Source organism: Pezoporus wallicus, unplaced genomic scaffold, assembly GCF_028554395.1.
Source record: "Pezoporus wallicus isolate ANWC-B61680 ecotype Strahan unplaced genomic scaffold, APGP_CSIRO_Pwel_v1 contig_14159, whole genome shotgun sequence".
Classification (NCBI taxonomy): domain Eukaryota; kingdom Metazoa; phylum Chordata; class Aves; order Psittaciformes; family Psittacidae; genus Pezoporus; species Pezoporus wallicus.
Window position 1 is genome coordinate 180,078 of NW_026642380.1, and position 14,344 is coordinate 194,421.

The 14,344-nt window shown below is 58.0% G+C and overlaps 1 protein-coding gene across 2 annotated transcripts; it reads right to left on the bottom strand.

The window, feature by feature from the left end:
- Window positions 1-5,234: 5,234 nt before the first annotated feature.
- PLP1 (proteolipid protein 1) lies at window positions 5,235-10,879 on the bottom strand. Of its 2 annotated transcripts, none has more exons than XM_057429602.1 (7): window positions 10,724-10,879; window positions 8,387-8,573; window positions 7,838-7,994; window positions 6,808-6,976; window positions 6,555-6,628; window positions 6,378-6,443; window positions 5,235-5,931 (listed from the first exon to the last, which is right to left on the bottom strand). In XM_057429602.1, the coding sequence occupies exons 1-7, from the start codon at window positions 10,725-10,727 to the stop codon at window positions 5,860-5,862; spliced, it is 729 nt and encodes a 242-aa protein (XP_057285585.1). In that variant the 5' UTR covers window positions 10,728-10,879; the 3' UTR covers window positions 5,235-5,859. The 2 variants fall into 2 exon arrangements, with proteins under 2 accessions (XP_057285585.1, XP_057285584.1); XM_057429601.1 differs by having other exon boundaries at window positions 7,733-7,994.
- Window positions 10,880-14,344: the final 3,465 nt, after the last annotated feature.

Sequence of the window (14,344 nt, forward strand, 5' to 3'; positions counted from 1 at the left end):
GTCAGGAAGCGTCTGTCTTCATTTATCAGAGTTCGTGTTGGCCTCTGTTCTCCTGAGGTACGTGGAACTAGGCTGGTTAGAGCATCTGGCAGAGAAGTCACAAAGGGATCAGAGGGGTTGGTTATTCCTGAGTATTCCTACCTGAAGGAATAGATCTTTACCAGCAGAACCAACCCACCAACAGTTTTGTCTTTCTAAGAGCATATCAGAAACACTTTCGTAACAGAAACACTCCGTATTGCTTCCTTCTGCCACTACACTTCCATTTTCGGCCTGGGCTCTCAGCAGCAAGCTGGGTACTTCCCTTTGATTCCTTCCTGCAATCTTGGAACCAGTCCCTCAGGCTGCAGGGGGCTGTAACCAGGCATGATTTCCTCAGGATGCTGAGACGGAAAAGAGCAGCCAGCATATGGGGACTGTTCTCTTCTGCTGTCCTGCCAGGATGGGCACTTATTTTGGGAAGCCTTCTCTGTGTTTGCGGAGCCTGTGCCTGCTGCTTCTGTTGGCAGAACCTTTTAGTTTATTACTTTCCCATGCCTACTTGCTCAGCCATGCTTCCAGAGGCAGTGTGGGGCTTCGAGTCCTTGGAAATCCTGCTTTGTAAATGTAGGCTGGAGCATCTGGGGGCCTCCAGCATCTTCTTTCAGCTGCTTCAAAACACACAGTAACCATGACCTGGTGGGAGAAGTTTCCAGCCACATGGGGTTGAGGGAAGCTGTGTACATCAGTGAGGTCTGTCTAACAGCATCAGAACCACCAACTCCCCTGATGTGATGTGTTGGAGCGAGGCAGAGGAAGGAGCAATAGTGATGCTGTTCCCTCATCCCCTACTTTGCCACTGTAAGCAGTAGCGGAGTGCTGAGATGTGATTTTGTGATGAGCGGTTTTGTGATGAGCTGGGAGAGGATGGACCCCTGGAGGGCAAAGGAATGTCTCCAAAGGAAAGCAGTGAGCTGTTTCTGCATGGAACAAATGCTGTAGCGTATTCCTCTGTGCTTGCAACGGAAGAGGTGGGGAGTCTCCTGGTCCCATCCATCCCTTTCTCCCACAGCTTTCTTGATGATTTTGCTGCTCTGGGCCATCTGTAAGGCTGTGCAGCTGCCTGGGAACTGAAACCTTCCCTCGAACCACAAGCTGAGGAGCTCCAAATGGCTGTAGATGCACACATTTGCTCTCTGGGTATCGGAGGCTGCTCACACACCATCTGAGTGCAGCTTCTCCTGAGCTCTGGAGGCTGGCTCCTCACAGCAGTACAGCTGTAAGGAAGTTTATGGGAACATGATCTCTGGGGAGTGCATGTTCTTACATGTGTTTGAGGATGAGCATGAACATAGCCTAAAAATACCCTTTCAGGAGCCTCTGAACCCTGCTCCAAGCTTCAGTTCTGAACAGGGAGCTTGTTGCAGCTCTGGCGCCTGGGACACTGGCTCTTCTCTGGAGTGGGAGCATTCCCAGGTCTGTCGAGGTGGGAGGTGGTGGCAGCTCTGACAGCAATTGCCCAAAGGCCTCAGGTGAGTCAGAGTCCCCTGAATGGAGACAGGGATCTGGGACAATCCCTGATGTCAGTGACACTGTGGGTGACTGCTGGGGTGGTTGCTAAAGCAAGTGGAGATACCCCTCGACCCCGGTGCTTGCCTGGCTGGTGGAACTGCTCCTTCCTGGTGGCTTCAAGGGGTCCTTTAGGTGCTGATGTATGTGGCCGTGTCTTCATGAGCAGCTGAGTACAGCATCTCCCTGTGCTATTGTCAGCCTTAGTTCTTTCCATGAGGACTTCACACCTGCAATTCCTTCTTTGTCCCTGGGTACGCCTTCAGCAGAGCCAAGCTTTGCAGAAATGGAGAGGAACCAGCTGGCAGTGCCACCTTCCCCCAGGGTGAGGTGCAGCAGCACCGCGCCATGGCCCCGCAGGCAGCTCCAGCCCCTGCCAGGGCATCGCTTACACCTGAATCCAGGACAGGGCTGGGGGAGCTGCAGGCGAGGACCAGCATGAGTGTGCCTCTGCTGTACCCTCTTTAGGGCGAGGCAGAGGATGCTCCCTGTGTGCCTTCCGAGGGGGGTTCGGTGTCGCTGGGGGCTGCACACAGGTTTGGATGGCAGCAATTGGATGTTTAGGGTACGTTTTTCATTGCTGTTCCCTCGCTGGGCTGTGCAGGGCTGAGCGCAGGGGAAATGAAGGCACCCGAGGGAGACTGCAGCCGGCGGCCACGGGGAGGAGACGCAGGACCAGGGATGCGGGAGGAGCATCGAACTTGGGGGGAGCCTCGCCTCAGCGGAGGGCTGGGGACCCGTGTCCTTCCCTACCCGAGCACTCCTCGCCTTTCCCTGTTTATCCCAGGTTTATCCCCTTCACTGCCCCAAGGGCTCACTTGCTATCAGCGCTATGGGGCCAGAGCAGCAGGGCAGGGGATGAAGGGCTGGGGGCAAGGCGGCACGTGGGACCTGCTCCACGTTCTCTCTCCCTGGTCCAGCCTTTGTGGGAGTGACCTGCAGCCACATTTCAGCCTCTAGGCAGGGGGACAGTGTTTGACTGCCCTGGCTCCTCTCCTCGGAGCTCTGGTGATGTGGTTTACAGGGATGAGGTTTGGTACAAGACAGGGTTTATGCCCTGTCCTTTCTCACCCAGTTCCTAGAGGGCACTGGGTGCCCAGGGCAGGAGCTGTGAGGGCAGGTCCCATGTCCCCTTGTGGGGTGGCAGCAGGACACTGCCAAGAGCACACCAGCAAGAGCCTACATGTGTCCTTTGGCCCTGGGACTTGCCCAGTGTCCTGGTGCCTTCACACACTGCCTCGTGCTGCTGTCCCCAGCGCTCACCCCGGCCGGGGGGCACCAGTCTCTGCCAGGGGAAAGAGATGGTGTTTTGTTCCCTGGCTCGCTCCTGCCCAGGGGCTGATTGTGCACACACAGGGCCCTTTCAGCATGGGGAGAGGAGAGTGATGGCATCTGGGAACGCAGGGAATAAAGGGCCCCATTGATGCTGCCTGCAGCCCCATGGGTTTCTGTGAGCTGAGGCAAGGCCGGGGTACAGCCACAGTTGTGCACTGAGCCGGGGCAGCAGCAGTGCATGAGATACACCTCCCCTGGCCAGGCTGCATGGAGGGACAGAGTGGGATTTGGGCTAGAACCCTGTTTAGGAAGAGCGCTAAAGGTCCAGGCCATGGGTAGGTAGCAGCCTGCTGGTGCTCAGCCTGCTCTGCTGCTCCATGGGTACCTACCCATGCCTGAAATCTGCCTCTTGGGAGCAGTGCCGGGGCTGGGAGCATCCCTCCATGGTCTCGTTCCCCTAGATGCTCCTGAGCACAGTTCCTGGGGGAATTGCCAAGAGAAGCAGCATTTGAATGGATAATTTTTGACCAACTGCTGTGGAAACGTGTATCTAAGGGTAGTGTTGAGTCAGGGCAGAAAGACGCCAGGCGATGACCTCCCCATGCACCAGCACTGTGCAAACTGTTTGTAACCCTGCAGCAAATGGCACGCAACCACCCACAGAGCGTGTGGACAGGACATGTAGGGCCCTGCAATGAAGTCCGCCCTCGTGCCTAAACAAGACTGTCCTATTTCACACAAGGCTCTGTGCAAGCGAGAGAATAGCCCATTCTGCATGGCTCTGGGGGTACTTGTACCACGTGCGTTGCCTGATGGGAGCCCCTGAGCTTTGCTTGAGCCATGCTAATGGGTTTTGCTGTGGTTGTGCTGTAGGTGCTGTATTAGGAGATGCTGTCGCCGCATGGGCTGGGTATCACAGTATCCCATCACCAAGCACAAGCAAGCGGCTCCTACAAGGCTCCAGCTTTCCTCTGGGTGGCTGGAGGACAAATAGAGGTTTTAAGGGCTCTCCAGCTGGGAACCCAGTGGCTGGGATGGGAAGGAGGGGTGGGCAGAGTCCTGTGGGCACTGAGCGCTGCTCCTCTGGGATCTTCTCCTCTGCAGCCTCCCTTTCCCTCCTTTTTCCTTTGGTGAAAGATGGGAAAGGCAGCAGAACAAATGGACACAGACGCAGATCTCGTTCAGAATGATCTTAATTTTAATTGATTTTCTTTAATTTTTATAAAATACACCTTGTAAGATAAGTCTCTACAAACTTGCTCCTTTTTATTGCTTGTTAACACGTTGAAATTCTAGATCAGAAAGGAAGGAAACACTTTCAGTCGATTAACTCTTTTTGCGTGCGCGTGTGTGTGTGCGCGCGCACGTGTGCGTGTATGTGTGTGTGTTTGGGGTCTGGAGACAAGGGTGGGAGGGAGGATCTGGTTATTTCTGTTAAATGTATACCAAAAAAAACCCCAGCAAACCCCCAAGGGAGATGGCGTTGACATGGGCTGGTTTCAGCCCACCCTGCCGTCCCTCCTGGCATCTCCCCCCTCCCCAGCCCCTGTGCGTTGGTAGCCTGGCCAACCTATTTCAGCATTCCCAGCGGCAAGGATCCTTCAGAATGCTCTGCTCAGCAGATCTGCTCCTTTATCCTTGCCCCTGCTGAAATCAGCTCCTAACAAAAATATATTATTACTACAGACCGAGATAAAAAACAAACCCATGCGAGATGGAGCTATGCTGCCACTGAAAGTAGTTTCTGCAATAAATTAACACAAAGATTAGCGTTAAGGAGAGGCGGGGAAGAGCAAACCAAAACGCTGGTTGATGGGGAGGACTGCAAACAGCGCCTTGGTGGGACCCGCTGGACCCATGCTACCCGCTCAGAGGGCTTTCCTCCAGCTGCCATGGGGAAGAGGTTGCGTCCACCAAATCCCTCGCCCTGCTGCCCCGCTCCATGGGAAAGCACTGCACTGGCACCAAAGGGTTGCAGAGGCGTGTTTCCACCCCATGACCCCCACACAGCCACCTCTCCTTCCCTCCTCAACTCCTCCATGGGTTTCAGCGAGATGCTGCCAGTCCCTCCCGCCCTGGCAGGCACAAGGCAGTCGTCCTGACTTGCAGGAAACACAGGGGAAGAAGGGGACAGAACAAGGGAAGAGTTAGGTTTGAGACGGGTGAGGAACAAACCAAGCTCTCCGGCGCAGCGGAGGTTAGAAAGCAGACGTCACCCCAAAGAGCACCATTGTGAAGGGACGGGAGCGAGCGGCAAGGCGCAGTCCAGATGGTTCTCCCCTGCCTGCGGAGGGGCGGCTCTGGCTTTACACTGCCAGGGCACGGCACGGAGATGTCCCCTCGGTCAAACCTATCTGCTGCCTGGAGGGTAAAGCCGAGAGTCCCCCTTGTCTACAGAGACACCAAACTCCTTTAGGCTTTAATAGGAGCAGCTGCGTTAGGGCTTTATTAGCATTGGGGTCAGCACTCTCTTCTCCGCAGTGGGAAGATCCTTGCCCTGAACTCCCTTTGCCTTGGTTGCAGCAGGTAATGTGGGGGAAGTTCATCTTTCTTTGCTAAGGGAAAAATAAAAATCCTTCTCTTACTCTCCATCCATGGGTGGTGACAGCAGACAGCTCCAGGAGTCTCTAGCAATGGTACCAGGACTGGGCCAACTTCCTTTTCTCTCTAGGTAGCCTCTTGCTACTCATGGAGCAACCTACACAGATTTCCTCCTCCCAAGAGCATGAAGGCCTTTGCTCATCCCTAGGCAACATTGGGACACCGGAGTAAGTCCCTCCTCTTCTCTGGCTGGGCCCCTAGAGCGAACCGGTTACGGATGAGCAAAGAGAGAAAAGTGCATGAAGAGACGTCCATTGGTGGGAAGCTCTCCTTCCTGGTCACGCTCGGCAGGATGGATGCGAGGGAGGAAGAGGAGGGGAGTCAGCGGCGGAGGCAGAGTTAACGAAGGAGACCTGGTGTCGGGTGGCTGCAGTGTTAAAGCCTCGGGGTTAGAGAAAAGAAGGGCGTTTGTCTGGCTGGGCTCCACCGCACGGGCTAGAACTTGGTGCCTCGGCCCATCAGCTTGAGGACGGCGAAGTTGTAGGTGGCGGCAATCATGAAGGTGAGCTGTGGGTGGGAAGAGAGTGAGCGAAGGGGCACGAGATGAGATGAAGCTCCCATGGGCAAAGAGCGTGGGCTCTGTGCTGGGGTACACCCGAGGTGGCATCCCCCAGCCCCACACCCCAATAGGGCAGTTTTGGAGCCCCACGGCCCCGCTGCACCAGCAAGACATTGCAGTGTCTCATTGCTGGTGTAAAGCAAGAGGAGAGCCAGAAAAAGGCAGGGCACAGGCAGCAGGACCTCTCCCTGGTGCTCTCCTAAAGCTTCTCTGTATCCTCTCCAGCAGCCACCTCTACCTTTTTATGGCCTGAATTCACCGTCCGCACTTATGTGCCAGAGAATGACACGAGCACAGGCTCTGTCACATCCATGCCCACCACCTCCGTTGTCCTCTGCCCCCACTTCCTCGGCAGGCGGAGAAGAACGGCCGGGCAGGGGGAGCACTGACTCACCAGTGAGACCAGCGTGGCGGCTGCCCCCACAAAGGCTGCGATGAAGAGGTGGAAAGTCATCTGGAACTGCAAGGGAAGAGCGGGGTGAGCTCCTGGGGCCATGCACACCGGCTGGGGAGCACGGTGCGGAGAACGCCCGGTGAGGGGAGCACACGTGGGGTGGTGGGAGGTGCTCACCTCACTGGTCTTGCAGATGGAGAGCAGGTTGGAGCCACACACCTTGCCAGGGAAAGCGTTCCAGGGCAGGACGCCTGTTGGGACACAGGGAACCGAGTGAGCCAGTCACAGCATCCCACAGCCACACGCACACCGGTGTTCTGGGGCTCTATAGCAGTTCCCTCTGCTTGATCCCAGCCTTATCTGCCTGGGCCCTCTCCTCCATTCCCAGTCCTCCACCTTGACCCTCCTGGGCAGTGATGCCAGCACTCACCGTACATCCTGGCATCCGCACACAGGGTGCCAATGCTGGCCGAGGTCTTGCTGGGGTTGGCAATGGACTGGCAGGTAGTCCAAGTGTTAAAGTAGATGTAGACGGGCACCGCGGAGCAGGCGAAGACCAGGAGCCAGATGATGGTCAGGACGTAGGTAATGCCCACAAACTGCAAGGGGCAGCAGAAGTCGGGGCAGAGCCGTGGTTACTGAGCAGACAGGGACACAGATAGGGGAGCGCGAGGGTCCCCAGGCAGGACAGAGCGTAGGGCAGGCAGGGGACTGGGATGCTGCCGGCAGCTGGCTCTGCACTGCCACCAAACCCGGCATGTCCCCAAGCAGCCAGCACGGAGCAGCGGCACAGCCGTGCTCCCTGCGGCTCTCAGGGCCAGCCCCAGCCCCGGGTTGGGTACACGTGTGCGGGGTGACCGGCGGCAGCAGGGCGGCTGCCGCGTCCCGTGGAGTCGGGGATAACCACGGCCAGGCAGGGTTTGGCCTCTGCGGGAGGGCAGCTGCCAAACCCACCTTGGTGTGTAAATGGGGCTCTCCTGCCCTCCCTCCGCGGTGCCACCCCAGTGGGCCCCAAGGGAACCGCAGCCATCCCGCTCTGCCCCCCTCAGGCCACGGGCTCCCTTTGTCACGGTCCCCAGGTACAGCGAGAGGACAACCCCAGGGGCAGTAGATGCTGCCACCGTGAGGATGCTCATGGCTCTCCTCAGCAATGCTTAAACAAGAAGCAGATAAACGTGGCCATTTGGGCTGCTTTTGGTCCCCAGGGGCCACAGCAAGCCTGGGGGAGGGTGTCCAGGCTGCGCTTCCCTTTGGGATACCCCCAAAAACCGGACGTGTCCTGCCCTTTGCCCACGCTGCGCGTGGTGAACCCGCTGCGGGCGCGCGAAGGGGTGCCAAACCCCGGTTAAGATCACCTTGTCAGGATGTCCTAGCCACTTTCCCAAACACTGACACACCCGCTGCAACGAGTGAGCTCGCTGGGGGCCTCGCGCTCCCCTCCCTTTCGGGCCCCCAGTTACCGTTGCGCTGAGGCCCTTGCCGCAGATGGTGGTCCTGTAGTCCCCGAAGATTTGCCGGACGGCGCCGGTGGTGTAGAAGCCTTCGGCCAGCAGCAGGGCTCCGTAGAGGAAGAAGAAGGAGGCAGTGCCATAGATGACGTACTGAAAAGCGTGGATGCTGCCAGGGAGAGGAGTGGGCAGGGAGCTCAGCCCTGGATGCAGCATGGCCAACACAACTTACCCTGCCCATGCCAGCCCCGGGTACCAAACTGAAGGGAGAAGCAGCAAGAGTTGGTGCAAAGCTGTGCTGAGCAGCACTGTGGGCCACTGCCAGCTCCCCCGTCCCCTCCATACCTACCCATGCAGGGGTCCAGCCCTAGCCAGGGCCAGATAAAAGCATGAAACACAAACAAGTCACCTCTGGACTTGTTTCATGCAGCCGCAGCATCAGCACAAGGCAAATGCAACCTGGGGTGTCCATGGTGAGAGCATCATTCGTCCTGGCACAGAGCAGGGCAGAGATGCGAGGGGCTCTGATGTGAGGGCGATGCACTGCAGCAGGGTACTTACACTTCGATGAGATACTCGTAGTCCTGGTAGTTTTTGGAGAAGTAGGTCTCAATGAGCTGCTCGGTGCCTGTGAGGGCTTCATGCCCACAGCCACAAAACAGCGCTACCCCGAGGAAGCACAAGCCAGTGGCAACCAGTGAAGCAAAGGGTGCCCCGATGAGACATCTGGCACAGCACTCGAGCAAACCTAGGGAGAAGAGCAATGAAGTGGAGTGGGACTGCCGGGATGGGGAGTGCTCGGAGCCTGCAGCTCAGGAGTAGACAAGCACGGCAGGAGGAGGGAAGCAGCTTGAAGGGAAATGCAGAAGTGGTTGGTTGCGGTGCTGGAGAGCCCAAGCAGCTTCACCAAGAGCTCTCCAAACAGCGGTGCAGGATTGCACCCAAGCAGGGACAGGGGTGACAGCAGCACTGGGGATGCGCAGCAGCTCCTGGGTGTGAGATGGACGGGGAGCTGGGGTGAGCCTGTCTGACCCCCGCGAAATGAAGTGGAAATACAAGGAGATGTAGCACGGTGCAAACAAGCTGCTAATGGGCTTCCTGCTGCTGGCACAGCCCAGCTGCGGGCAATGTAGACACCAGCATTTTGCTTTTGGCATTGAAGATGGAGGGGAATGCAGCACCCCTGGAGAGACAAGCCTAATGGGGACCCAGCAATGTATCCTGGCATGGGACAGGATAGGAGGAGCTGGTAGGCACCCCAAGCACCCTGGGCTTCTGGGGAGCACTTGCCCACTCTTGAGTCACCCTGAGGGCAGCTTGGGCTGCAGCAGCCTCACTGTGCAAGCAGATGTGCTTATGGAGAGGAGCCATGTTAGTTATAGCACTTGTGTAATGGATTTAGTCCTCCAGGACAGATACTTGGCAAGAGGGCTCAGGTACCAGTATGCTGGTGGGGAAAGAGAGGGTAGGGGCCAGCGTGCCCCTTGGGTTGCCTAAAGTGCTGGGGTGTTTTCAGCAGTGGAGCCATGGGAACCTGATCCTTCTGCATGTCGGGCCTCTAATGTGCAGCATCATTAGCTCAGGGTCCTGATGGGCTGGGTTTGGAGGTGCTCAACCAGCAGCAGTTTGGAGGTGCTCAACCTGGTTTGGGGCTGAGCAGCCAGGTGGGTTTACACCAGCATCTGGCTCTGGAGCATCAGTTTGGCTCTAAGCTGCAGCAAGCTTCAGCCCTGGCTGTGCAACACCTCTGCACAGGGATTCAGCTCCCCTTCCCCAGGATGCAGGCTCGGGCACTCCACTGTCCTGGGCACAGCGGCTGCCCGGGAACATCCCATCTGTACATAGCGTTTCTGCCTTGAATGCCAAAACAGGCACTCATGGGAAGTGTTCCCAAACCCACGCCCCCTCCACACATCCCACAGTGCTTATCTCCTCCATCGAAGGACAAGAAGCAAGCCATGGGGTCCTGGCCAGCAGCGCCCTCCCCTCCCCACGGGGAGCGAGGTCAGTGGTGGCACTGAGGACAAAGGGGGATTGTCCTGGCACTGCCACCCCGGCGTGCAGAGAGCAAACAGGGAACAAAGGCAGCGCTATGGGGAGCGCTGGAACCCCTCCCGCTTGTTTGCCTTGGACAGGGCAAGTCCAGGGGGGTCCCATTCCTCCCGACCAGTGCTGCTCCCCAAAACCTCCCTGGGACCCATGGGAATGGCCCTGCACACCCAGCAGGGTGCTTGCTGGCTCACACATGTCTGGGTTCATGCTGGGTCATGGCCATTTGGGAAGTGGCATGGAAGGTGCCCCGGGTCTGGGCATGGTGAGTGGCTCCAGTCCGGGGGGTTATGTGCATCCCGGGATGCCACAGCTCTGGTCCCTCCAGGTTTGGGAAGCTGAGCTGGGGAAGCCTGGGGAGGGGAAGGGAGGAGAGGAAAAGCCCTTGTGCTGCACAATCCCGGGCCTTGTACCCAGTCTCAGCTGCTGCTGGAGCCAAACAATAATGCACCGTAGACAGGAGGAGGAGGCAGGGCAGCCCATGGCACCCCTGGGAAGGGAGCACCCCGATGCCCTAGGGGGTATGCCAGTAAGTATTAGCTCTGGTGTATCCATAGGGAAGCAGAGGCACAAGGAGTGCCTCATCTCTCATCTCTTGTGACGAGGGCTCGGGTGGGAAGGCGGTGGGGATGGCATCTGTCCCCACAGACAGCACATGGGCACACAGCGACGGAAAACCGCTCCGGGAAAGAAAGTCCCCACCATGCCAGGGCATCCTCCGCAGCAGCTCCCACGGCCAGCGCGGCCGCACCAGCGCCCCCAGCACCTGACTGCCGACAGAGGGAAGTTCCAGGGGTCCCTGCAGTGGGACCCCAGAGCCACCACCGGCCACCCTCAGCCCATACTCACCCATGGCGCTGGTCTTGGTCAGCTCCCCCGACCGCCCGCTCGGCTGCCTTGGTGCAGTGCCTTGGAGCCCTCCTCCTGCCTGGTGGTCCCTCGCCCTGTATTTCCCCTTCTGGGTGCCTGTCCCGCTCTCCAGCAAAGAAAAGGGCTCTGTGAGTGACAGCCACCCCCCTTAAAGGGACAGGACCCGCCCCTGCCCCTGCCGCCCCGCCACCCCTTGGCTGCCAGCGCCGGGGTGCCCCGGCCGCAGCAGCCCCGCGGCCCGCGCAGGGCTTTGGGGGTGTCCATGGGGTGTCCCCTCATTGGTGCCTATGTGGACCCCCCAAGGCTGTGTTTGACCCCCGGCTGCTCGCTGTGGCAGTGTGGGAGCAGTGATGTCCCCTCCCCAGCACCTGCGAGCGGGGAATGGGGACCTGCCTTGAGCATTAGAGGCTCCAGACTGGAAGTTTTTCCCCTTGTGATGGGAATCCTGCAGCCACTTTTCCTGGACACTTGGCCCTATGGAGCAATGGCACTTGGGTGGGTACAGCCATGGGGTCCCCAAGTGATGGCTCCAGCATATGGAGCAGCAGATGGAGCCAGGTCCCTTGGGTGCTCCCATGGGTACCCCAGCTCCCTTGGATGGCCCATGGGTGCCATAGCTCCCACGGGTACCCCAGCTCCCTTGGATGCCCCGTGGGTACCACAGCTCCCCTGGGTGCTGTGGCCAGGGAAGCCTGCAGAGGGCAACCAGCTCCTTCCCAGCAGGCACAGGCTGGACAAAGCCCTGCTGTGTCCCTCAATGCCCCGCTTCGTGCCAGGCAGAGAGGTGGCAGGGCCTGTCTGTCCCTGGGGCTGGGGATACTGGTGGCTCCCTGTGGGGCTGGAGCAGAGCAGGAGTAGGGTGGGCCACCTTGTGGGGCCCCTGCCCCTTCCTTGCCCACCCAACCAACCAACCCCCTGGCTTACCTGCAGAGGAGTTGGAGGGAAATACCACTTGGGCAGCTGTGCAGATGCTGCCAGAGGTTTATGTGGGCCCAATTGCACCCCACATAGGAGGAACACAGCTCCTGGTGCCACAGCATCGCTCCCTGCCTTGTTTCCCCATGACAAGGCAGTGCAGCAGAGGGGGTCCCAGACAGCTGTGGGATGGGGAGACCTGGGGAGCGACAGCAGAGCAGGGAGAGCCACTGCCACCGCTGTGAGTAGCACCTTTGGGCACATCCCTCAGCCCTCCAGGTAATACCCAGGTAGCCTGGCAGTGATGCCACCCAGCCATGGTCACCTTGCAATGGCCATGGGAGGGTGACAGCCTTAGAACATCCCTTTGAAAGTAACCCATAACCCCTACGGCCATTGGGAACCAGCAGGGCCCAGCCTGCACCCTAGCCACAGGGAGGAAAAAATGCAACACGAAAACCACCAACCCACAGATATAACATGTAAAATATACTGTAATATGTAAAAATGTGACACTGGGAAAAAATGAATTATAACTCCTTTTTCTTTACGTGGAAGTTCCAGTCTCTGCAATTTCTGATACCCTGGGGATAGAAGTGGCAGCTTTACCCATTGGGGAGAAGGAGGCAAGTGAGAGGGGCTTAGAATTCCTGTTGATCTGGCACTATTTGTCAGCGCACATTTCCCTCCTGGGATGGAAGGAGGATGCCACCAGCATCACCTGCTGGCAGTAGGGACCAGTCCCACTCCCCGGGGCTACGTGTGGCCACAGGGATGCTCTCCCTTTGCAATTCATTTGGAGAGGCTGTGAGCGCCTCTCCTGCCAGCCCTCAGTGCACATCCCCACACTTCCATATACCCGGAGCGATGCTGCAGCTCAGCCTGTCCTTGGATGAGGCCCCGAGGGCAGCGTGTGGCTGCAGGGAGCCTGCCAGCCTGCATAGAGGTTTCCTTGTTGGCTTGTCCCTGCCAGAGAAAATGCTGTTTCTCCGGCAGGGAAGGGGAGATGCATCCCTGTTTGCCAGCCAGGAGCAGGCTATGCCAGCCTGGTAAAAATAAACATGCTTATAAATCAGTCTGATCACCTTCCATTTGTTCTGCCCCTTGGCCAGTCATGTCCAACACCCACAGGGCAATTAAGGACTTGGCTACCTGTATTCATCAACAGAGCATGGGGCTGCCCCTGGTGAGGGCTAGGCATGGAGAAGGCTTTTCTTTCTCAGCCACCTGCAATCGGCACTGAGACATTGGAACGTGCTGCATCAAAATGAAGTATCTGGAGGAAAACACACAGACACGTCTCTAAACACACCTCCTGCATGGTAAGGCCCTTATGGGATGTCTGTGGGGTTTTCTCTTCCATCCTCCATGCTTTGCAGCTGTGGCTCAGGCTTTCCCACAGGGAAGGCAAGTTTGGGGCTGAGGGGACAAGCAGGTAACAGCAATGGTAAAGGGAGAGCCACACGTGCACTGCTCCCCTGCATTAGGGCAGAGAAGCAAGACTGAAGAGCAAGCAGGAGCATATGGGGCAGAGGACCAAAGCATCCTCCTTGTCGCCATCCCCGTATGCAGCCACCTCATCCGTAATCACCGCAGACAGCCTGTCATACCCGCTCCCATCATGCTGATGGCATGGGACAGCCGCCTGCTTGCCCTGGCCCCCCGGCACGCACTGGGCAGGCGGGCAGCCCTCTCTGCAGCTACCCAGGGGCCAGTCACAGCAGGGAGAAGAAGATTCCCTGCTCGCTCCCAGCTGCATCAGCCCTGCAGGTTCAGGGAGGATTTCCCCCCTCAACTGATTCCTTTGCTTATATCCCAATGGACTCATTTTCTGCACTGCCCTGGGCACGGAGCCGGGTTTTCAAAGGTACGTGGTGGCCAAAATCACATTCAGCAGTGGGTGCTGACTTTGCAAAACACAGAAGGCACCCCCCCCCCCCCCATCCTGCAACCCCAAAATGCAGGCACAGCCTGGTACACCCAAGAGGAGCCAGTGACAGCACATGCAGCGCCCTTATCCATTATAAATGGGGCAGCAGGAGAAATCCCTGTGTATCCTGTCACAGCTGAGAACCTTGCTGCTATTTTTAGGCAGCCTCTTCCCTGGCCATGCTGAATTTCTTGTTATCTGCTGCTGATTTTAACTGTCCTTCTCCACAGCCTCGCTGCCTCTGCTCACCCATCACAGGGGCAAAACTGTCCCAGATGGGGAGCCCAGGATGTGTCCTGTGTTCCGGGTGAGCCAGGCAGCATTCCAGGGATGTTTCTGCCATGTCCTCATTTCCCAGGCAGTCCCATCCAAAGGAACAGGACATGGTGACCGCAGGAAGGTCACGGTGGCCCCAGCAGCATCTGTCCAGCTGCCTCCTTGCAGGGCTGCCAAGGATGGGCACCGCTGCCCAGGCCTGGCTGCACTCGCTGTCCTGCTTGCGTTCCAGGGTTGGGGCAAGGCTGAGATGAGGAAATTCAATTAAAACAAAAAAGGAAGCAGGCAGAAGCTGGCAGAGGATGGGGGGGGGGGGGGCACGCAGAAGGACAGACAGACACACCAGGGTCACAGGATGGCAGAGGAAGGGCAGGGATGTTCATGAGAGGAGCAGTATAGAACCCTCACCAGGCTCAGCTGAGGGCTGGGCAGTGGGTACCAGTCTCAGCAGCAAGAGGACCCCATGCCCTGAGTCCCTC

Coding starts and splice junctions, on each gene's coding strand:
- PLP1 (XM_057429601.1), bottom strand. Junction 7,995..8,386: donor TACGAGTATCTCATCGAAGT/GTAAGTACCCTG, acceptor TCTCCCTGGCAG/CATCCACGCTTTTCAGTACG. Junction 6,444..6,554: donor CCATCTGCAAGACCAGTGAG/GTGAGCACCTCC, acceptor CTTCCCTTGCAG/TTCCAGATGACTTTCCACCT.